The sequence below is a fragment of the Dromaius novaehollandiae genome, chromosome 7, assembly GCF_036370855.1.
Source record: "Dromaius novaehollandiae isolate bDroNov1 chromosome 7, bDroNov1.hap1, whole genome shotgun sequence".
Classification (NCBI taxonomy): domain Eukaryota; kingdom Metazoa; phylum Chordata; class Aves; order Casuariiformes; family Dromaiidae; genus Dromaius; species Dromaius novaehollandiae.
In genome coordinates this window covers 1692748-1714864 of record NC_088104.1, presented here as the reverse complement: position 1 = coordinate 1714864, position 22117 = coordinate 1692748, and the positions used below count along the sequence as shown (strand labels likewise).

General features: G+C 50.2%; 1 protein-coding gene across 1 annotated transcript in view; it reads left to right on the top strand.

Moving 5' to 3' along the window:
* The window catches only part of KCNJ3 (potassium inwardly rectifying channel subfamily J member 3), a 50223-nt gene extending 38516 nt beyond the window's left edge, over nt 1–11707 (top strand). Inside the window, exon 3 of the mRNA XM_026103045.2 lies at nt 9103–11707. Within this exon, the coding sequence (XP_025958830.2) occupies nt 9103–9692 (590 nt within the window). The 3' untranslated portion in view covers nt 9693–11707. The remainder of the gene's footprint in view (nt 1–9102) is intronic.
* The last annotated feature ends 10410 nt before the right edge of the window (nt 11708–22117 follow it).

The following is a 22117-nucleotide window of genomic DNA, read 5'->3' as shown; positions in this document are numbered from 1 at the left end:
CTCCGGGCTCGCGGATGGTTGGGTGGTTTGCTGCTGCCCGAGCTTTGTGTTCGATGGTGCACAGCCCTGCACAGCCATCTTTCTGCTGTTAAAATCAAACTAAATGAATGGAAATAGGAGTATATTTTTTGGAAGTGAAAGCATTATAAAACCTATATAAAATGAGCAACAGTAGCTGCTATCCCCGAAATTATTAGAGATGTGTAAATGCTTGTTTCTCTGCTGGCGATAATGAAGGGCAGGTTACGAGACTGGGACTGGAGCAGACCCGTGGGCTTTGCCTAATGTTTCTGGTGAAGCAGCCCTGGTGCCCCCTAAAATGCCGATGCTGCTTGGGTGGGGTGCTGTAAGTTGTCCCTACGGACGGCATCCGTCGCTGTGCACGTACAGCTGATGTTTTGTGTGGGAGGGTGCTGCAGAGAAGCAGCAGCTCTGCCGTGGCAGAAACCCAACAGGGAAGCTAGTAGCAGATGTGCATCTGTAGGCGTTAAGTGATGGAGTCCTGATGGCTGATGGCACGTTCAAGGTGTGTTTAAGCTTGTGGACACTGTGACCGGCCTCTCCGGGTGCTCCTGAGCCGCGGGCTGCAAACGCTGCCCACCACCTTGCCTGCTTCGGGCTGGCGTCCAGAAACGTTCCCGTTTTAACCAGGATTTCAAGTACCGTTTTTCTGGTACTTGTTGGAAGATGCTTCTGGTAGAAGGCACTTCTGGTACGAGTTAGAAGATGACTGCTCAGTCCTGGCATGATGAATGAGTGTTCATGGCACGAAGCCATCCGAGATGCTCCTGTGGTGCTGGGACCTCCAGAGTGCCAGCCCGTGCCGCCGGCTCCCCAAATCCCCCCGCTCCCGAGGCCCGGCGTGCGAGGCGCTGAGAAGAAAATCCAAGCCTGCTTCAAAGGCTCGGTGCAAACGGCTGTGGATTTTCCTCCAGTTTGGCTTGCACGGAGCATACCAACGTTTGTATTCTTCAGAGCGCGTCCGTCTCCTCCGCCGTTCTCAGGGCCATTGTGCCGTTCAGAGACAGTCTGAAAATGCACAAAAGGATTTTTCACGCCTCAGTGTGCAGACAAGGAGAAGTATATAACAGGAAAAAAAGGACTAATAATTCCTTGCAAATGGAGTAGAGAGAGACGCTTTGGAGAGCACTGGGTCATTTCAGCACGTGGCTCTTGCCGGAAGCCACGATTTTCAAGGTGTAGCTGGCTATGTCTTAGAAAGGGATTAAAATTACCAGCCTAATTTTGTGTTTGCACAAATTTAACTGGGTTTATTGCGTGTCTGTGAAGCTGGAGATGCTCGGAGCCAGGGCCAGCAGCCAGGGTTTGTGCTAGGGAGCCTGGCTATTGGGCAGCAACACTGAGCATGCTTATTTATCTATCTATTTATTTTTCTATGCAAAAACCCAAATGGCGACCCATAAGCCGTTGTCCTGCCCTGAGATGCAACCACAGGCTTTGCATTTCTTCATGCACCAGCAGCAACCGCCGGAGAAGGTGGGAACTGGTGCGAACACCAGCGGGCGACGGGGCGTCTGGGCGCAGCGGTGCGGAAATACTTTCTCAGAAATGCAGGTTATTTTGATTCAGCTGTTAAAGTTGTCTCCACACTGGCACCCACGGTATTACGATTTTGAATATATTAAGTGTAATGTTACTGCATAAAACTGGGGAAATTTTGAACAATGGCATTTTTTATGGAGTGCTTTTCATACGTGAAAAGCTAGAATTTGGAGTTTGTAGAGAAAAGCCGTAAATGACACTGGATTTTTTAATCAAAAACTGCAGGAAAGACTCTGCGTACCAGAGCTTGTAGACTCATCTTTTTTTTTTTTTTCATTTTATGGCTACTGTTTTGGCTTTTGAGAAGGGAATCTCGTTCATTGAATTGTGTATTCGACAGCCACAAAAGTTGGAGCCCATCCTTTCTTCCCTGAGAGTGCAGAACGTTTACATCCCCCTTTCTTACAACGTCTCCATTTGAAATCTAATTAATTTCAGCGTAGAAATCTAATTAATTTCAGTGTAGCCTTTCTGTCGCTGCAGTCTTGGGGGCTAATCAATGCACCGCAAAACCGCGCGTGTCAAATTGACGGTGACGAGAGGTTTCGGGGGCTGGAGGCACTCGGCCGAGCCGTCCCCGGACCGCGGTGCGTGGGGCACGTGGTGCGAGTCCGCGGTGCCGGCGCGAGGGTTTGAGCCCTGCGTGACCCTGAAGCCGCGCACTGTAATTTGGCACAGACATGCACATCGATTGGTTAAAAAGCTGCATTTTTCATAAGAAAAATCAACACCACCTTTTAATAATTCTTCTGTCGCAAGCCATGATAATTCGCGCCGTGGCGGCAGAGCCGGTACCTGCTGTGTTTAATTTCTGAACACGAGGGCATGACGGCAGGCGAAATCTGGAGGCACGCGGGGGGCCGCGGGGGTGTTTTTCTTAGGCACCGCATTGCATTTCTTTTCCTTAAGCCGGGTTTTTGCTCTCTGCCAGCCCAGGGACAGCCGGCACCTCCTGCAGCCTCCTCTCATCTGCCGCCTCCGGTGGGACAGAAGCGGGTGAGCCGAGCTCTGGAGCGTGCTTTTTTGGTGTGACAGCATGCCACCAGATATTTGGGGAAGCCATCAGCAGATCTTTGAATCAGGAAAAATATTTAGCTTTGATAAACTTGTTAGATTGTTTTATGTATTCGTCAAAGGCTTTTGTGGTATATATATATATTTTTTTGGCTGTATTTCATTTTTCACATTAAGTCTGAGGTTTATGGAGTGCTGGGATTATGACCCGTGATTGCCTGGCGCTGCGGGGGCCTGGGCTCGGTAACCCAAGGGAGATCCCTCCCGGCCGCGGGCTCCTTTATGGCCCGAGGTTCCCTGTGATGTGCAGGAGACACGTGGCGTGTGCATTTATGGGAATCAGGTTGTTCGACCAGGTCTCACATTTAGTATCTCATTTTACCACGTGAAATGAAATGTTTTCATGCTTTCCCATGGACAAAGAAGGTGCAACCGCCCTGTCCTTCACCCGCCTTGTGACCGGGCGCGAATTACCCTTCGGAGCCTTATCTCTCCTTCCTGCCTTCGCATCAGGAGGTCTTGGTCCTGTTTTATTTTGGGATTTTCTTTTTAATATAGGGAGCATTTGATGACACCGCAGATGGCGGAGCGGTTCTCAGGTGCTGCGGATCCGTTCCTGCGAATACCCCGGGTTATCTGCAGAGATAAGCTAAATATATTGCCAAGGAGGAACAGAGTAGAGCAGAATCACCGAGCACCTCCGGCGGCTTGCTGAGCCGGTCGCAGCAGGAGCTGTGTTCGCCGCCGTGCCGGCCCTGCCGGCGGTGGGTTCAGGCTCCCGGCTCTACGCCCTGGAAGTGGGACCTCAAAGCGGCTTAGATTTGGGCAGGGTGACTTTCACGTCTCAGATCTGTGAAACCATCCAAGTTTCCTTATGGTTGCAGGCGATGGAGATGGCTTCAGGTGTCCCGGGCAGCAGCAGCAGCGTCCATCAGCCCAGCGCGTTCGCCCGGAGGAGAGCACAAAGCCTCCAGGCAGTGCGTGTCCCCCCAGGTCCTCCGGCCCAACGCTGGCCCCTTCCACCTCGGCTTGCTTGGGAGCGCGGGAGCTTCCCCCAAGGGAAAATTCATCCTTCCTCCACGTGAAAACTCATGTCTCTTCAGAGATCCACTACCGCAAGGTCTAGCACCACTGAAGCCCATGAGAAAGGTTGTGGTAGGTCCAGGGAAGACGTCCATGCAGAGGACTAGGGAGCTGGTGCAGGAGGCGATGGACAAGGAGGGACCTCCGCTCCCCCGGGAGCCGGTGGAGGACCTGGAGAGCTGCCCCTTGGCTAGCAACAGAGCTCCCTGTTCAAAAGCCGAAACCCGAGATGGGGGGCAAGTTATTTCACTGCTCTTTGGGGCCACAGACCGCTTAGATATGAAGAGCAAAACCCAGTTGTCTCATGGCTCTTATGGAAGTTAAAGCACTTGGATTTCTGTTAATTAATGCTAAAGAGCATCCTTAAAAATAGCGCCCGTTCAACTCTATTTCAGCAGCATCACAAGCAGGCACGCCGAGCCGTGTCTGCCGGGCTGATAATAAAGTCAAATAGTGATAGGCGGTGTTATTTTTGACTCGCAAATAGATAGAGCTTTTGGCACAGAAAAAAAAAAGAGGTGAGAATGTTGTTTTGCCTCTCTGCTAACTGGTTTGGAAGAGATGTAACATGTGAGCTAAAACCAGAAAGTGAAGAACCCTGATCAAAGAAAGCAAAGCAGGTTTGTTAAAGTTTGTCCCAAGTCGGTGATGAAGGATGTACGACAAGGCTCCGAGGAGGGAAGGAGGCTGCGGAGGAACCTTCGTTATCTCCAAACATTTAAATAGCTTCTGCGTTAGATTGCCTGGCTCATGCATATTCGGGGAGCTAACTGCCGCAGCAACATCCACAAATTACTGCTTAAAAACAAGAAAATGCTGCTGTTAAGGTGCTCTCCTTTTTAAAGATCGTGATTATTTTGAAGCGTCATAGGCATTTCGGGCTCCATATAGATGTATAATTTTTATAAAACCCTGAAATTGCTGCCAGGAAATGAAGCCTAATGAACGACTGTATTTGCAGGGAAGATATACCGCCCGTTTCTCTGTTTGTCTTCCTGCAGCTGTGTTTATTTGCTGTGGGAGCTGCTGGGAGTAGTAGCATTATTTAAAACCGCGCGTTTTAGGTGGGCACCTAAACGGGCATTGACTCCTTTTGGAGGAGCCGCTGCCGAAGCGGAGCCGTCTCTGCTGTGGCTGAGAGTAAAACCGTCCACAAGCAGGGCCTAATGGGCGATACTGAAACTGCTTATTTAAATGTCAAGATAATCTGAGTGCTCTTATTTTGTTTGCTATTTGAAATATTGAGAGGATGCCGTTAAAGGCGGAGTGTCGCGAGGATGCGTGGCATCAGCGTGCACGCGCTGTGGCTGCTGCCCTTGCGCTGGGCAGTGGAAGCCTTCTGCTGGCACGTTCCCGCCGCATGGCACGGTATTTTTAGCTATGTGCCTTAGAAATTAGTGTTGGAGCTCACGGGATTTCAATAGAAAAGACCCGCAGCCACCCCTGCCCCTTGCTGCAGCAGTTCCCGCGTCCCCCGGCAGCCCGGGGAGAGCACCGAGCCTGCCGCGGCATTGCACGCTGCCAGCAAACCTGCTTTCCAGTACGGACATAAATCCCGGGTCCGTCCTGGAGGGGACGTCTCCAGTGTGAAATACTTCTTGAAGTGTTTTTAGGCCTGCCAAAAACCTGAAAATTTAAGTGCTCTCTTTCAGAGCTGCGGGAACATATGGGCTGGTGGGTGTTTCGAGGAGCCGCTGAGGGATGCGGGCGCTCAGAGGGGAGGGCTGGCTTTGGTTTTGCCTTTCTTGCATCAGCGTTAAAATGTCCCCATGTTTTTATTTTAAGGTAATTCGGGGAACGTCAATTTGCACGACCCACAGTCGGGCCAAAATAATGTGGTTTTCTGGAGGGGAAAAAAAAAAAGAAAAGGTAAGAAAGATGCCAGGCCACGTTCTCGGCATAAATTGCCGTCACTGCATTCAGCGTGCATTAAACGGTTCTTTTGGGGCAGCTGAGAATCTGGCCCGTTTTTTTCAGAAATATGGAAAATACCACTGCAAAATTCTGAGCACTGCATGTGAATCGGCCCTTCCAAGTGCTGCGGTGATCTTTTTCCTTATTTTCCTTTTTTTTCCCCCCTTTTTTGAGGTGGTTGGCACAAAGCAGGGGTGGTGGCTCCCGCAGCGCTGCGCTGATACGCGCTAACCATCGCTCGCCGCGGGCTGCCGAGCGTCGAGACTGGCTGTCTGCAGCGCCTCAGAAAACTGCCTATCTAGGAGCGATTAAAAATTGCCCTGCGAACAGGACCAGCTGATAAAAAAAAATACCTTGGCTGTCAGCATTATTTTTTGAGTGTCAAGCTAGCTCCTGGGAGAAGAGTGCCGTCTGCGTAAAGCCGGGAGGTATTTATAGTGCCGGAGCATAAACAGCGTCTAAATTGAGCAGCAAAGCAGCAGCCTGGGTTTGCTCTTCAGCATTATGAGAAGTTAGGATATTTAGCATAAGATTGATGTGTGGCTGTCGCATAGATATGCGCTTTGTGACTTGGTTCACCCTGGTCCCCTCGTTCCTCTCTGCGAACGTGGTTATCTGCATGCCTGCTTGGTTTGGTTGATCTCTAACCTCCTTTCGCTCGAGTGAGGGGTGGATTTCGGCAGTAAGCGGTGATTAAGCGTTGCACCCTGTAAAAGGCCCGCTGCAGGTTCACCACGGGAACAGCCGCCAGTGCTGGGAGGCCAAGGGGGAATTAGTAGGCTTCAGAGTTATCAGATTCTGCCCTTCTCCTTCTCCTTACCAGTAACTGTGTCCCCTTGTCATTCCTGTCTCCCAGTTTCATTGCACACACATCCCCTGGCTTCAGGTTAGACTGTCAAAACGTGGAGAAGACGCTTCCAGAGGGAATGGCACGGCCAGGCTGCCCGTGGAGGGCGCGGGGTTTTCGGGGAGGCACGTTTATCTTCCCTTGTTTCGGTAATGGCACGTTTCTGACCCGCGGCTTTGTCGCTGGCTGTCCCCAAACACGATACGGATGATGGTGACCGGCACGAGGAGCGGCTCTGTTTCGGGGAGCCGCTTTTTGGGGGGTTATTTCTGGCTCCCGGCGGTGCCCTGGGCGCTTTGCTTTCCCAGCCTCGGTCCGCCTGCCCGTCCGGACACGCGATGGAGAAGCGTCACTGTGAAAAATAGCCATTTTATCAAAACAGACGGGAGCCCTTAGAGTTTCCCACGCTTCAGAGCCTCGTCGAAGCCCTCGAGCTGGGCTGTGCGTTTCCCAGCGACGCGTCGTACCGTTCGTCACTTTAACTTGCGTTAAAACAGTTCTCGCAATGCAAATTGAAAGGAGAGGCTGGAGAGCGCCCTTCACTGTGTGCCTTTTTAATGAACTGTTGAATCGTTCTGGAGCAACCATTTTCTGGCTTATCACACTATTCAGACGTTTATTTTCATTTGAAATCCCTGGTAGGTGAGTGGCCATTTAGGACACCGTGCTGTTAACTTAGGTAAATGTGCAAGAAAGCAGCTTGTCTCTACCTTATTTTTAGAAAGCCGTGATGCCCCCTTTGCCCAGGACAGGTCTGTGCCTGTGCAACTCATGCACCTGCCTTTTCCTAACGCCGTGAATATTCACATAGTCCTGCAAGAGCACGGGATAAAGTCACAATATTTTTATGCAGAGTCTCACATCGAGATTCACTCTTGCCCTCATGAGCCTTGGATTGCAGTTGTAAATTAGTTTAATTCATAATAATACATATAGCATTACTGGGTGATTAATTTTTACGGCTGTTTGGAGTTTCCAGGCCGCGGGTCTGGGAGCGGCGAGGCACCGGAGAGTGCGCGGCGGGACGCTTCCCTGCCGGGTGATGGGCGCAGAGGCTGCTTTTCGGGGCCGTGCAGACGATGCCTTGCTGAGCCGCTGTAACGCCAAAATAGGGCTCCAGGAATTCAGAAGTAATGCGAGGGGTACGACGAGATGGAATTAGTGCAAGTGCTCCCTTGCAGATGTTTGGCTTGGCTGCTTGGCCGAGGCGAGGTGACTCCGTGCCCTCCTTCAGCTCGCCCAGCGCCCCAAACCCAAGCCTTCTGCCTCATTAGAAATGATAACTTGTAATTAATAACCTGTACTGTGGCAGGCAGATGCATTTTTCTCCAGTGGTAGCACCGCTTTTGAATGAAGCAAGTGATGATAGAAAAAGGCAGGATTACTAAAAAATAAAAATGAAATAAAATAAAAAGACCCTATCCTGTAATCCTCCAGAAACCAAATGGTTTGTTTGGAAACGCCTTCCCTTTGATGCAGTAAACGATGTTTTTGCAGACCGTGTTTTTGAAATAATGGAGAGGCTTTTCTTGGGCATTTGGTTTGTTTTTCGGGCTGGAATATATGCTGAAGTGCACCTCTTTTTCAGGTGCGTTACCACGATCTGCATTCAGAGGAAGCTTTGCTAGTGCACATCTCGAGCATGCGCGGTGCTGGAGAGCACGTTGTGCTGGGAGAGCGCGTGAAGAGCGAGGAACCAAATGCATCTAAATCTATTATTTTGACAAATGGGTGGGGGGTTAAGTATCCGCAGAGCATACAGCATGTTTGCTTCCAAAAGAGAATTTAAATTCATGTAGCAAGTGCGTATTAATAATATGGACAACTTGGCAAAATTTTAACAGGTCCATTAACACGATGAAGACATCGAAGGATCTGTTGGCCTCCTATGCTGCTGATGAATAACTTGTTAGGAAAAAAAATACAAAACCTTTCGTAACAGCGAAAGGAAAGAAAAAACGATTCGCCTCGCATTAATAACCTGATTTAAGTGTGAGCTAGAGCATGGACGTGAGCCCGCAGCGAGCGTTGTGTGCAAACCTGCAGGATCTTTCCCTCAGGTAGAACGAATTAAATGTTAATTTTTTGAAAGCTAGAAGTCAGCCTGGAAATTATGGAGCTGTGAACAGATTGCTGCTAAAGCACTGAAAGAGAAATAAGTGTATTTCTTAGTGCATCCTTACTGCTCTCTGATGTATTGAAATGCACTTGTATGGGCTTGGTTCGTGCATACAGTACATAAAGTGTAGTGCCTGCATATATATATTCATATATACCTTCATGAATATGACGAGTATATGGAATAACTTAGTAATACTTTAAGTTTCTGACAAATCCAACTTTGCTTTATTTATAATTAGCAGCTCTTATTAATTTAATGCCGGGATTATCAGTGTAACCCTGTGCTTTCCCTTTGTCAGCAGCACCTTCAAAACTGTCCATAATAACAGACATGAATTATTCACACAATTATGCTCCTTGCTCTATTTTTGGCTCCTTTCACACTGAAGATGACAGTTTAATAGCTACCATATGTAAATGGTAGACGTGTCAATGTCTTGTCTTTTATACATTTAAAAACATAAAATACGTTTCTTCGTAATGTTCAAAAAGCCCCAAGATTTCTGTGCACCCAAAATTTCTCCCTCGCTGGTGACGTTTTCCTCTCGTGTTTATCACAGGGATGACGTGCCAGGCCAGGACATCGTACACGGAGGATGAGGTGCTTTGGGGTCATCGGTTCTTCCCGGTTATTTCCTTGGAAGAAGGATTCTTTAAAGTTGACTATTCCCAGTTCCACGCAACGTTCGAAGTCCCGACCCCCCCTTACAGCGTGAAGGAGCAGGAAGAAATGCTTCTGATGTCCTCGCCCTTGATAGCCCCTGCTGTGAGCAACAGCAAAGAGAGGAATAACTCCGTGGAGTGCCTGGACGGGCTGGACGACGTTGGTACAAAACTGCCCTCAAAACTGCAGAAAATAACTGGGCGGGAAGACTTCCCCAAAAAACTCTTGAGGATGAGTTCCACGACCTCCGAGAAGGCCTACAGCATGGGCGATTTGCCCATGAAACTCCAGCGAATAAGCTCGGTCCCCGGAAATTCGGAAGAGAAGCTGGTGTCCAAGACCACGAAGATGCTCTCGGATCCCATGAGCCAGTCGGTGGCCGAGCTGCCCCCCAAGCTCCAGAAGCTGTCCGGAGGCGGCGGCGGCCGGATGGAGGGAAACCTGCCCCCCAAGCTGAGAAAGATGAATTCCGACCGCTTCACGTAGCTCCGCCGGACTTCCAGGTGTTACCTAAGGCTTGGACTGCTGACGGGTGTAACGGGGGCGGAAAGCGGCCCCCGCAAAGAGAATATATGCTAAATTAGGTGTTGCCGTGGCACTGCGTGCCCCCAGCTCACGGCGACTGTGCGTTAGGCAAGGACGCTGCTGCGACCGGGGACCGACGTCCCGCTCGGGCTCATCGCAGCGCTGACGTTAACTGGCATGTAGTAGCACAACACGCATGCAATAATGGTGTGCAATTTTTGCATATAGTTTTACGGCATGATTCCTACTGTATTTATACTGTATATTCTGAAAAATATGTAAAGGGGTGTTCCTCGCCCCGGTATTTCTTAAGAGTAAGTAGTAGGTCAAACATGCGAGTGGGTAACTTTCAGGTAAGTTATAACTTGATTTGAAAAGTATTTATTTTTTTCTGCTGTAGACTGTGGTGTTTTGTTCAACAAAGTAGTTACGGTGCATGTTTTTTTTCTTGAAAGAAGGCTCGTGCATATTAGTTAATTCCTGACACCAAATCTGCTAGCCTTAAATTAACCGCTGACTTCTGTTTTGCTTTGATATTTTCTTGGGTTTTCTTTTCCTGCCTCTAGGTTACTGGAAAAAATTGAAATGTATTTCATGAGGCGCTGCTTAAAGAAGAATTATTAAGGCTAGGGAAAAAGTAAATAGATGAATAAAATTTACACTTTAGATATAATTAGTAAAAACTTACTTAAAAACTAATTCCTCTCACGAGTGTTAACATGTAAGTTAGAAAACCATTTTAAAACAACGTGCTCGCTTTCTGCTGCTCGTAGGATAGCTTAACGTGAAGCCGGTAGCATTTCTTGGTGGTCGGAGATGCTGCAGCAGCGGTGGGAGCACGCGCGGCGGTCCCCGCGGCGGCATCGCTCCCGTCCCCTTCCCGTGTTGGAAACACGTCTGGAAACGGTCTTAGCCGAAGTTGACCCTGTGGGTCTCAAAATGGGTAATACTTTGTGTAAACGTGCGGTTTGCTCTGCTCCGTGGCTGTGCTGGTCCTCCCGCGCGTGGGACGGGAACCAAGAAGGTCCGCGCTGCCGGCAGAGTTGCCTCCGGCGCAGCTGCGGCTCGTGCTTTTCCTGGGAGCGGCAGCACATGGTGTCCGTCGTGCGCTCACGGACTTCATACTCGCTTCCAGAGTTCCTCCACGGTTTGTAACAATCCGAGTGGCACTGCATGCTGTCTGCACCTTTGGCCGAGCGTAAACCCTGTGCACGTTATGGTTACGGGGAGCCGCAGCGTGATTCCCTGCAGACTCTGCTCTAGGCGCGCGACGAGCAAATTTCTACTGGTGCAAGGTGAAATCCAAACTTTTTTCCCCATTTGCTAACACTGGCTCAGGTGGTCTTGTGAAATACAGCTGGTTTTTTTTTGTACACCATGCAGTTCCCCTGGCAGTCCTTGGCTGACAGCAGAAACGGCCGGGCTCGGTTGCAAGGTGTTAGTATTAAAAATACCACCGCGAGCCCCCGGCAGAGAGCCAGGGGTATCATCAGCCTGGTAAACGCTCGGCGAACGGCGTGTGCAGGGGCCGAGCCCGAGCAGCCGGCTTAACCAAACAGGCGCAGTTTTGCAGGCAATTTTTATTAAATTAATTCCACAGAAAATGTTCAGTTATGATGAACTCAAAAGTTTGATTTTCTTTTTTTAATTAAAATATTCACCGGTCCTTGCTGGACGCGTGATTTCTGGGGCTTGTGGCTTGTGTTGCAGTGTATTACGTATGTTCAGGTTAAAATACGTGTCTTTCATGAATAAGAGTGAAAGTACAAACATGGATGATAACTTTCTTTAGTGATTCATTTTAGGAAGTTATTTCTCGTTGATATTTCATTTTGATTAGTGTGGCCACTTTTTGTTGCCTCTGATTAACGTTTTCACCCAGCCCTAACGCTTACGCTCGGAAGAAGTAGTCCTCTGATTGCACAGCCGGTCTGTGTTCTCTGCTGCTGAATTTATGCTTGAATTATATTGTAAATTGTACATATTCAAATGAGAATAACTAAATGCATTTTCTGGCATGCAGTCTATAACTGTATAAATGTACAAGTTTATTTGAATTATACAAAATAACAAACTCTTGTATTCATTAATACTGCAAGCTCAGTTTTATCTAAAGCTATATTAAACTTTAAAAAATCGTTCAGTTTAACTGTTCCAGTGAGTTTATCTTTTTTCCGGTCCACTTTTGTTACTTTAGGGAAGTAAGATTAGTAGTCAGGCTGTTTAAGGGCTTCTGATTTCCCGTTCAGTGTGTGTGACAAGCCAGTCTCTTGGTCGTTCTTCAAAACAGTGAAAATAAAACATCCGTCAGTTTAGTTTGGTGAATTTGGAGGGTCCTTGGGCCTGAGCATCCCCCAGGTCCTCCGGCACTGCTGCTTCCCATCTCACCACCTAACTTACAGGAGCCACAGTTTCCCTAAAACAGATACAGGTAAAGACGGAGGTGATGCACAATTCAGGCAGGCTGGATGTGCCAGTGCGTTCTTAAATTTTGAGCTTTGCATTTCTATAAGTTATGAAACACAATTTCTTTTGCAGCAGGGGAATTGGGGTGCTATCTTTCCCTTTGCATGGAGAGCTAGACTTTTTTTTGTCCTCTCCTCCGCTGCCCCAAGGGTTAAAGCGGCAGCCGTCTCCAGCAGTCAGCAGCCTCTCCCGGTAGCGCGCAGTGCACACGAGCACCGTGCAGTTTTTGCAGCACGCGCAGGCACGCGCGAGGTTTGCACATGCTGCACATTGCTATTGCAGCACCTCAGTGGAGGTGGGGCTTGAGCGCAGAATTTTAAAAACCTATTGAAAAAACGATAAAATACGTGTGGCAGCGATAGCTGGCTTTTTAACCGTTTGAAGAGGCTGCTGGCGGCAGGTTGCTCGAGTGCAACCGTGTTTTATTTTCGCAGCTAACCCATCGCCCGGGTCTGGGTGCTGGTTGCATTGCTGCTCCATCAGGCACTCAGCCTAACGCATTTTTCACCCGGCTTTGCCAGCGCGTATGGAAGAATGCAGATTGACTAATACATGGGAATACTGCTATTACCGTCTGTGTCTTGGAGGCAGCAGCACTGCAGGGTGTCCTGCAGATAAAAACGTATAAAAAACGAGGTTTCAGTGCAGACTACAGCTAACCGGTTGCACCCTGGCCTGCCTTGAATTCCGGTGCTGCATCCTGCGAATTCCGGTGCTGCATCCTACGAATTCCGGTGCTGCATCCTACCGATTCCGGTGCTGCATCCTACGAATTCCGGTGCTGCATCCTACCCTCCGCTGGAGTTGCAAACTGTCCCATGGACAACACTGGTCACCCATCCCAAATACACGCCCTGATTTTACAGGAAGCTTTTTCCTCTCAACTTTCAGTATTAGCTGTTAAATAAAGTCAGAAGACGGGAAACCCGGTGAGTAATCCGGAAGGGGCGTCCCGGGCGGCGGAGCGGGAGAGCTGGCGGGCGGGAGGCAGAGCGGGCAGGGCGGTGAGCGAGGGCCACGCGGCAGCTGCGTCCGTCCCTAGCACCAAGCCTCAAGATGGGCATAAACGTGTCTTTAACGCCGTTCCAGGAAGGAACTGCAGAAAAACACTTGCTCCCCAGCTGAAAATATGAACACATCGCGCTTTACTGTAAAATTAACTTGATTTTTAAAGTAGGTTAATAAAGTTCTCCTTGGCACTACAAAACAAAGTACATTGCTCTCCTTTTAATAAATCCATTGTAACGTTATATTTCTTGTTTCACACAAACTGAGGGAAAAGCCTCAACATTTTTTTCAGCAAACGAGGAAAGGCTGGATAGCTAAATATATCAATAGATGCTGCTTCGTTTCTTTAGCCCCAAACCCCGTGAAGTACGGCAGGTTACCTGACACAGTTATGTTCCCGGCCCTGTCTGGCTAATACGGGAAACTTCCCACGCCTGCAAAGTGGGGCAGTTTGGAGGTGAACAGGGAACGGGGAAAGGCAGTTTAAGAGCTGGTTTTTCTGCCCATCACCGCCGTTGACCTGTGCTTCGAGGTGCCGGGAGCCCTTGCATTAACGGAGCGTCACACGAGCACAGCGTTTGCTGTAGGTGCGTTGCAAAACGGGCGAGGAAAGCTCTCGGCTCCTGGTAAAGGCTCCAGCGAGGGCTGCTCCAGCCCGAGGACGTTAAATGCGGTGCTCTGCCGCCCGCACGACCTGCAGCGCCAAAATGGGAACGGCACGGCGTGAAGCCAAAAAGCAGAAGCAGCCGGTGCCAACAGGATCGCAGGAGGCTGGTTCAGAAACAAAAAGCTCGTAAACACCTCCGTCTCGTCCATATTTCTACTGAATTCGTTAAATCTTGCAGCACCAAAGCCAAAAACCTAAGTGTGCATCGGAGGAGCACAACGCGCCGTTGATGGTTATTGGGAGGGAGTCGTTCGCTGCTGCTGGGCTGCTGCAATATCAAAGATATTTAACCTTCCCCCAGCCTTAATCTATCTCCAGCCCTCAGCGGCCCGGGGACGGGCTGGCGCTGCACGGGAGGCACGCGATGCAATGCAGACCGTGTGCTCGGCATGACTGATAACCATCTAGGAAATCCAATGGCACCAGCCTAATGCATGGTTTATAGTTTCATTTAAAAAAAGCAAGAATCAAGAGCTACTTCAAAAAGATCTGTTTCATTTATTTATTTTTATAATATTGCTAAAGTACCTGCTATAAAGTGTAGGTGCTGCATGGGCCGAGTGTTTTCCAAGCCGTCACTCACACTGCTGCACACCCGCCCGTTTTGGCCGGACCACGTTGCCTCGATGTTGATACCCTCGTACCGCTGCATAATTTATATATGCTATATTATACTTTTCCCTGTGCATATGCATTTAGCTTTCTTAGCCCTTGGGAAGTCTACGTTAAGGGAATGACACACTATCAGATATTGCTCTGCTACTCCAGCACTGGAGTTAATGGAGCAGAAACACGGTGACGGCAGAACATTGTAAAGCGCTCATGGGTTTGGGTGCTGTGCAGACAACGTATTGTTGCGTTAAAGCTAGACATCAAAATCTTGGTCTATAAACAGCTGCATGTGCAAAAAAAAAGTGCCGATGGAGCTGTCAGCCCCTGTCCGTGTCGCTCAGTATAAAGCAGTATAAAAACCCCAAAGGGTCAAGGAAGCTGCTTGGCCAGGGCTGCCGGCGCTGGCAAACTGCTCCAACGCGCCGTGGCTTGACGCCAGGGCTGGCTGATTACAGGGGGTAGTTTTTCTTCAGTAGCTTAAACTGGGAATACTTTTGTTTTAGCATTGACTGCTCTGAATAATATGCAATCTGTTCCTTGCTATCTGTTGCGCGTAAAGCTCCTTGAGCTGGGAATTAACAGCTCTCGCATTCCTTAAGAAGCCAAAATATCGTATTTTGTATTTTCCTCGTTAAAATTAGGTGGTTGCATCCCTTTGTTTTGTGCTCTCTCATTATAATGCACGTGATTGATTGATTGCATCCCGGGGGGGGCAGAGCACAGACCCCCGTGGTTGGGGGGGGGGGGGGGGTCAGCGTGCCCCTCGCTGCTGGCCGCAGCACAAGGCTTGTGCTGGGGGCACTTGGGGGGGGGGGGGGGGACGCGAGCAAGCAGGTTAGTGCCACGCTCAGTGCACAAACCCAGGCTGCGGGTTTGCAGAGCCTCGCGCTTAGCTGGGGAGCTGCAGGCAGCAGGTGAACTCAGGGGTGCAGAAACAGAGGAGGAGGAGGAGGAGGAAGAGCAAGACCTGACATCCATGCAGTTGCCCAAGTGCTTCCCGGGCTGCAGCAGGTCTAGGCTCAGTCTTACACATCAAGCTGGATCTTCCACCCCTGCACTGAAACAGGCTCCACCAGCGTGAGCGGCTCTAGCTGACGCTCTTTGCATTTACGTAAATAAATATTAGTGAAACTCTTGCTACGCTTAAGCGTTCAGTCAGTCTGGTTAGATCACCCGCCACAGGATGCATCTGAGCCAGGTTTCTGCTTCCATAAAGATCCAATTTTCACATTAAATGGGAGGAATTTCACAGATGAAAATGCGAATTACATTTTTAGCTCTCTGTATCAGTGTTTTTTAAGTAGTTTGGAGCATATTGACTGCTTCCACAGAGTCAAAGAAAAGAGCATACGTCTAATGAGAGCTGAACTTCCCTTGCAAATTTTTAGGCGATAACAGATGTGAAATGGTTGAAAAAGTCACTGCCGTCGCGGCTGGGCAGCAGCGCCCTGGGCATTTCCCGGCTGCGTGCAGAGCGGACGGGCACCTCGCCCCGCCAGTCGCCCGTTTGGAGAGTTGCTGGCCATTACAGCAGGCATCTTACAATCACATTAGCTCTGCCATCGTGCAGAGCATCTTCGGGTGCTTCCGAACGCTCCAGTTTAGCGGCCGGGAGGCCCGGGACATGCTGCATCCTTTCCGCAAAGAGCGGGACACCTCGGGCTCGGCTTTTCCGGCAAACGCGGTGCCCGGAGCGCGCGGCGGCAGGCAGGGCAGCGGGAAGGAGCCGTTTGTTGGCAGCGCGGGTCTCCGGGCTCGGCTGGGGCTTCTGCAACCAGAAACGCTCTGTGCAGCGGGACGTACGCGCAGGCTGTGACTAACCCGGCGAGGAGACGCGCCCTCAACCCCGTCCTCCGTGCTGGCAGCCAGCTTCAGGCCCTGAGGGCCAGCGAGGGATCCGGGAACGGCTCCAAGGAAAACCCACCGCGAGCAGAACGCGGGCCTGCAGCGCACAGGGCTGCAGTGGTCCCTGTGCTCGTCACGTGGGTCACTAAAGCTTTCTCCTGAGATGCTCTTTCGCATGCGTCTTGGCTCTGATCCACAGAAATCCGTACAGAGGCTCATCGCGAGGGTTTTATTTGTCCCCGCTGTCATCAGCGGATGGTGATTGCAAGCAAGACCCATGTGGCCGCTCGCGCAGATGGTCTGCGCGGCCCCGCGCTCAGCATCCTCCCCCGCGAGATGCCAGGGCGAGGGATAGCGGCAGGCAGCGTCTTCCCGGCTTTCATCCCCCCCGCACGCATTCGGGCTGGAGTGCAAAGCGCTGTTTAATCAGCTAGTCTGATTACTGCACCATCTTGTAAAACGTTTTTGTGGAATTGGACCATTTGTGGATTATCTGTTTCTATGGTGATAGATCGGAATAAATGTGTTATGGTCCTGGCTGTCTGCAGCTTTCTGTTTGCAGCAAGGTCTCCGTTATCGTCAGTAAAAATACAGCATCTGATTTCCCATAAATCATCAGCCGAGCCTTAGGAACGGATCGTGAGCTCTAGCTTGTGAGAAACCGCAGCCGCAAAACTGCATGAAAAAGTTATGAGGAGGTTCAGTGCAGTTAACAGTAACTACCATCCCGACGCCAGGGACATAGGAATAACTGTAAGGAAGAAAGATGGTTTTGAATTTTGGTCTTGCAGAGCCAGAAGTGTCCTATCATCGCAAACAAATCAGAAATTGGAAAATCCACGTATGACCCACATAGACATAAAAACAGAAGACGACAGATAGAGACACTGGATTTAAAGGACACGTGATTTGGGGGAGGGGTTTAATATACGAAGTGTATTTTCTAAACTATTCTGTTTTTATGCTTAGCTCGGAAACAATTCGCCTGTTTTTAGCGTGCTGTTACACGTGTTGCTCCCTTTTGAGTTCCCGCCACCCAGGAGCAGCTTTCCAAGGCCTGGGCGCAGATGAGCAGCGAGACCGGAGCCACGCGTGCTCCAAGGCCATTCCCGGCTCCCACGGAGATCCAGCACGCTATAAAGCACTTCTAAAGAGCTAAAGCACATTAACATAACGGTGCCCACCTTTCGCCTTGCTACCACGACGCTCTCCGCTGCAGCAGGTCAGTTATTCACCAGTAAAGGCATCTGCCAGGGAACAGGGCGCTGCACCGAAGCCAGAGCCTGTTGCAGGAGCTGCAGTTTCCAGCTAACTTCAAAACTCATTTCTTGAGCTGGACCTCGCCTACATTTGAAGTTGCACTTGGTTAAGTAAAGGAAGCTTTTAAAATGAGCCATCTGAGCAAAGCACCCCTAAATCAGCGTTAGCCTGGTTTGCACCGACGTCGTCTCGGAGGCGCCCGCGGGAGCTGCTCCAGCCCCGGCCGCGCGCAGCCCGGAGCCAGGGCGTCCGGGCGGTGGTCTGCAGCGGGATGTGGCCAAAGGAACCTGCTGCATGCAAAGACAGGAACCCACGGGACTCTCTGCCCGACGGGCATCTTCGTAGGGAACCGAACCGCCGAGCGGTGATGTTCCTAACGCTCCCGTAAAGCCTGGGCAGACGCTGCTTCCAAACCCAGCTTAACTGCGCCGCGGTCAGCGCTGCCCGCGGGAGCCGTGCACGCCCGAGGCGCCTGCTTTCCACACTGCATGCGATGGGAGCAGATTTAAAATGGAAATACTGTCTAATCCTTATACACCGGTGGTAACTGAAGCTGTTCTTAATCTTATCTTCAATCCCGGCATCTTGCAAAAATGAGCGTTCTCCTGTAGCACAGACCGTGTGCGTGGATGCCTGTCTGCTGATGAGTCACATCACATCGCGTGGCCGCAGCGAGCATCGCCGTGCTTCTCCCACATCATCAGTGTTTCAGATGTCTCTCTTTCCTAATAGGAGACGTCTCGGCAGAGCACTCAGGAGAATTTGCCCTTTGGATTAAGGCAGAATTGAAATATTTACATGTGCTACAGTTTCAAATGGTGTAGCTTAGTGCTCGCCTCGCTTCTAAAAATTAAAAAAAAAAGAAAGGAAAAAAAAAAGATGATGTGAAACACAAGATTACTCAGTCTCCTAAGTACTGAAGTGGCAGAACGACTGGAATACTTTCATTTCTCCGAGGAAGAGGACCTAGGATCCGTCGGGGTCGGTCGCGTGCCCTGCAGAGCCGCTGCGGGGAGCATCGCCGTTTGCACGTGCGTCCTGACGCTGCGGCTGAATTAGCACCGCGGCTTCCAGCCCGCCGGAGCCGGGCTTACCCGGGGCTTTTCTCAGTGCACAGCAGGCGCAGATGCCGTCTCCGGCTCGTGATTTTGCACCAGCAAAATTTGCAGGATGGGTCATCTGGGCCCCCGGCTGCACCAAGCCCTGCAGCCGGCCTGCGGGAGCGATGCCCGTTCCCGCACCGAGCTCGCAGCACGTTTGGCCTCGGGCAAACCGCAGGCAGCAGCGCGGGGACGCGGGTTCCCGAGCCCCGGGTTTAGCTGCACGCAAGTGCCTCGCCCGCCCGCGCGCCTTTCCTTTTTTTCCAGGTGCTTTAAGTTCTGCTAATTAGTGCTGAGCATCCCTGAGCCAATTATATTTCCCCCACAGATTTTTCCGTAACACAAATTTCCAGCCTGTTTCCATTCTGTTCTGGATGCCATCCATGCTCCTTGAGTAACACGAAGTGGTATCTTACTCGTATCACTTTCCACTGCTTTTAGATCAGCTTCCAAGGACATCTTCGTGCGCAGCGGTACAAGCACGTTAGCCAGCGTCTCTCTGGAAGTGGTGAATTAACCGAAGCACGTTTGTGCCGCTGTGTCACCTGCTCCACCCGTGGCGACTGCTCTCCCGCAGACCCGCTCACCTCCAAGGAGGGTGTTGCGATTCCCCTTCTGCCCGGACAGGTGACGTGCTGGCCCCCCTCTGCGGTGCACGTGGCACGAATAGGCTGCGAGATGCATGGCATGAAAAATGCATTTTTCAGCACTGTTCTGATGCCTAGACACAAACCTGTACTCGCATACCATGACTTCTCCCTGACTTCTGGTTTTCCAGCTAAATTGCTTAAAACAGCAGGTCGAGCTTTGTCCTGGGAAAAGTGAAATTCCTTGGCTCAGGCACAGGCCTGCTTGGGCAACCTCAGCACATCACTTCGGATGTTTTGGTTGCATTTTTCAGAGTCTTTTTAATTTTTCTGTGTTTTTTTAAATACCTGATGCAATATTAAAGATGCTTGTATTAATTGTATCCAGTCCAACTATTTCAATGAAGTACTTTGCTTTTAGGAAGTTCTGATGTTAATAACGATTGAAAATAAGCATCAAGCTGCTGTAACAAGAAATATCATATATATCTTGAAATATATATAATTATTTCATCATTTATGGAAGTAGAATAGAGACACACATATACACACAAGTCTATATAATCTAGATTTCTGGACTGAAGCAAAACTTCAGTCTGATTAAGTAACAACCTTTTTTTTTGTTTTTATCAGTCTTCTCTGCCTCATCTCATTTATGGCCTCTTTGTGGCTCCTCGCTCGCCTGCTCCCCCGAAGCCGCAGTGCCAGGCTCAGCTGCGGAGCAGCTTGTGAAAGAGCAGCCAAAGCCTCCTCCAGGGATGCTGCCAGGAACCACGAGCCGGTGGGATCGAGGGCAACGCTTAAGCACGGCGTTCCTGCTTATCCAGACTCGTCCCGCGCGTTTAGGAACACCTGAGCTCCCGCGTTGGAGCAGACTCGTCTGCCAAGGGCTCACCGCTGATTACGGTTACTAAATACTGCAATAAAGGCATAAAGAAAGTCCTTCAAATCCAAAGCGGTATCTGAACAAAAAGCCAGGCCAGGCCGGCATGCACGCCGCAGGGCTCCCCGCATCCACCCCTCCCTGGGCGTTTGGCCGTAGGCGTACAAATAAAGGCTCTTCTGGTCTTAAACGAGGCAACTACAGGTTTAGCGCAAAGATGCTGGCAACATTTTTGGCACGTGCTCTGCGGGAGGTAGTTGGTCACTAGGATCCTGTCGCGGCTTGAAATCCGTAGGTGCACGCTTTTCAGTCTTACCTAGATTTTTTTCCCCACAAGTATTTCACCGAGATCTTTTAAATGGGAATCATCACGTTTAAATTAAGCGTTCAAGGCAGGAACATAGGAAATGTCTCATAAAAGTGACTGACAGGTAATAAACGCTTGTGAATCCTTGTCAGGTTTTCTGAAACCCTTTTCCTGCGTTATTTTCATCCTAGACTTCATGCAAGGTAAAGCCGTAGCAAGCATTTCCCATTTGCTGGACTCTTACGGGCACGTTGCTGTTTGCTGCAGTTTTGGCGAGGGCTGCGCGTTGTCGTGCACAGCCGGTCCAAGCCGAAACGCTGTTGCTGTTTGTTAGAGCCTTTTCCCTGGTATTTTGTACGGTGCTGTGCTTTTCTGTAGGTGGTTGTGACTGGGGTTGACGCTGGTTAGAAGAAAGGCTCACGCACCAGGTGGGTGTCAAGGAGGCACGGTGCAGCAGCAATAAATGCCTGTGCTCGTAGAAGAGGAGGAGTATGACTTGCCGGCTCTGCATGCATGCCCCGTGCACCACCGTACAGCGAGACAGAAGTGCAGATTGCAGGCCGGGAAGCGGCTTTGGGCGTGCAAGGCCTGAGCCGAGGGATTTTGGTGCCGGAGCGGTGCTGGACCCGGCTCCCCGGCTCCGGAGGACCTCGCCTGCCGGCTCCGCGTGAGCCGTGCGTGGGAAATGCCGGCGCGCGAATGTGGTGTGGTGCCATGGAAACAGCCGGCCTTCCCTCCCAGGGCTTTCGATTTTTGCATTTCGGAATTAATTATTCCGAGTGGAGCGGGAAGAAGCCAGCGCTCACCTCCCCGCTCCCCGGGGCCCCGCAGGAAGGAGCCTCCTCGGGTCCGAGGAGCATCCCGAATCCAGGGAGCGGGTTTTCCCGGGGCCCTTCTCCCGAAGCAGCGGTGTGGGTCCCTCCGAATACCCCGGCCCTTCCCAACCCGCCTGTGAAGTGAGGGGCACGTGCAGCAGCAGCAGCAGCACGGTTTGCCATGGCCACGTGTCCCGCGAGGCTGCTGCCGCCGCGGAAGGTCGCATCGCCCACGCCGCAGCCGAGCATCCCCGGTCGCTGGGGCACGCGGGCTGCATTTAGTTAACTCTCAAAAGATAAAACCAAATAAAAAAAATTTTTTTTTTTAAGTGACTGAAAAGCTTTGGTGGTGTTGCTATTTCGTAGGTTTGGCACTTGATCATTTTTTTCCATGTTCATTTTGCATTTCTAGTGACGTGCCTACCAAAAATATTACTGGAGCTGCTGACAACACTTTAGCCAGCATTCTTCATCCACGCAAATCTTCATGGGTTTTTCAGTCTACAAATGTGCACAGAACCAATCTGATAAGCGGAAAACCCTGCATCTCACAGATGGGTTAACATTTCTTAGGAAGAGCCACTTACGTTTTGAAATATATTTACACGTATGCTTATATGCACGTATGTGTGTGTGCATCCGTGTGTCTGTGCATATACATATATATACACATGAGATAGAGCAAAAACCCTGCTATAAAAACAACAGAATTCCATACATCTATACTTATATTAAAAAAACACCTTTCTGAGAGACTTTGCATTATGATTAACCTATCCTTTATAAAAACAGCAGAAAGGATAGGCAATAGTTAACGTGTTTCTACAGTAAAACAA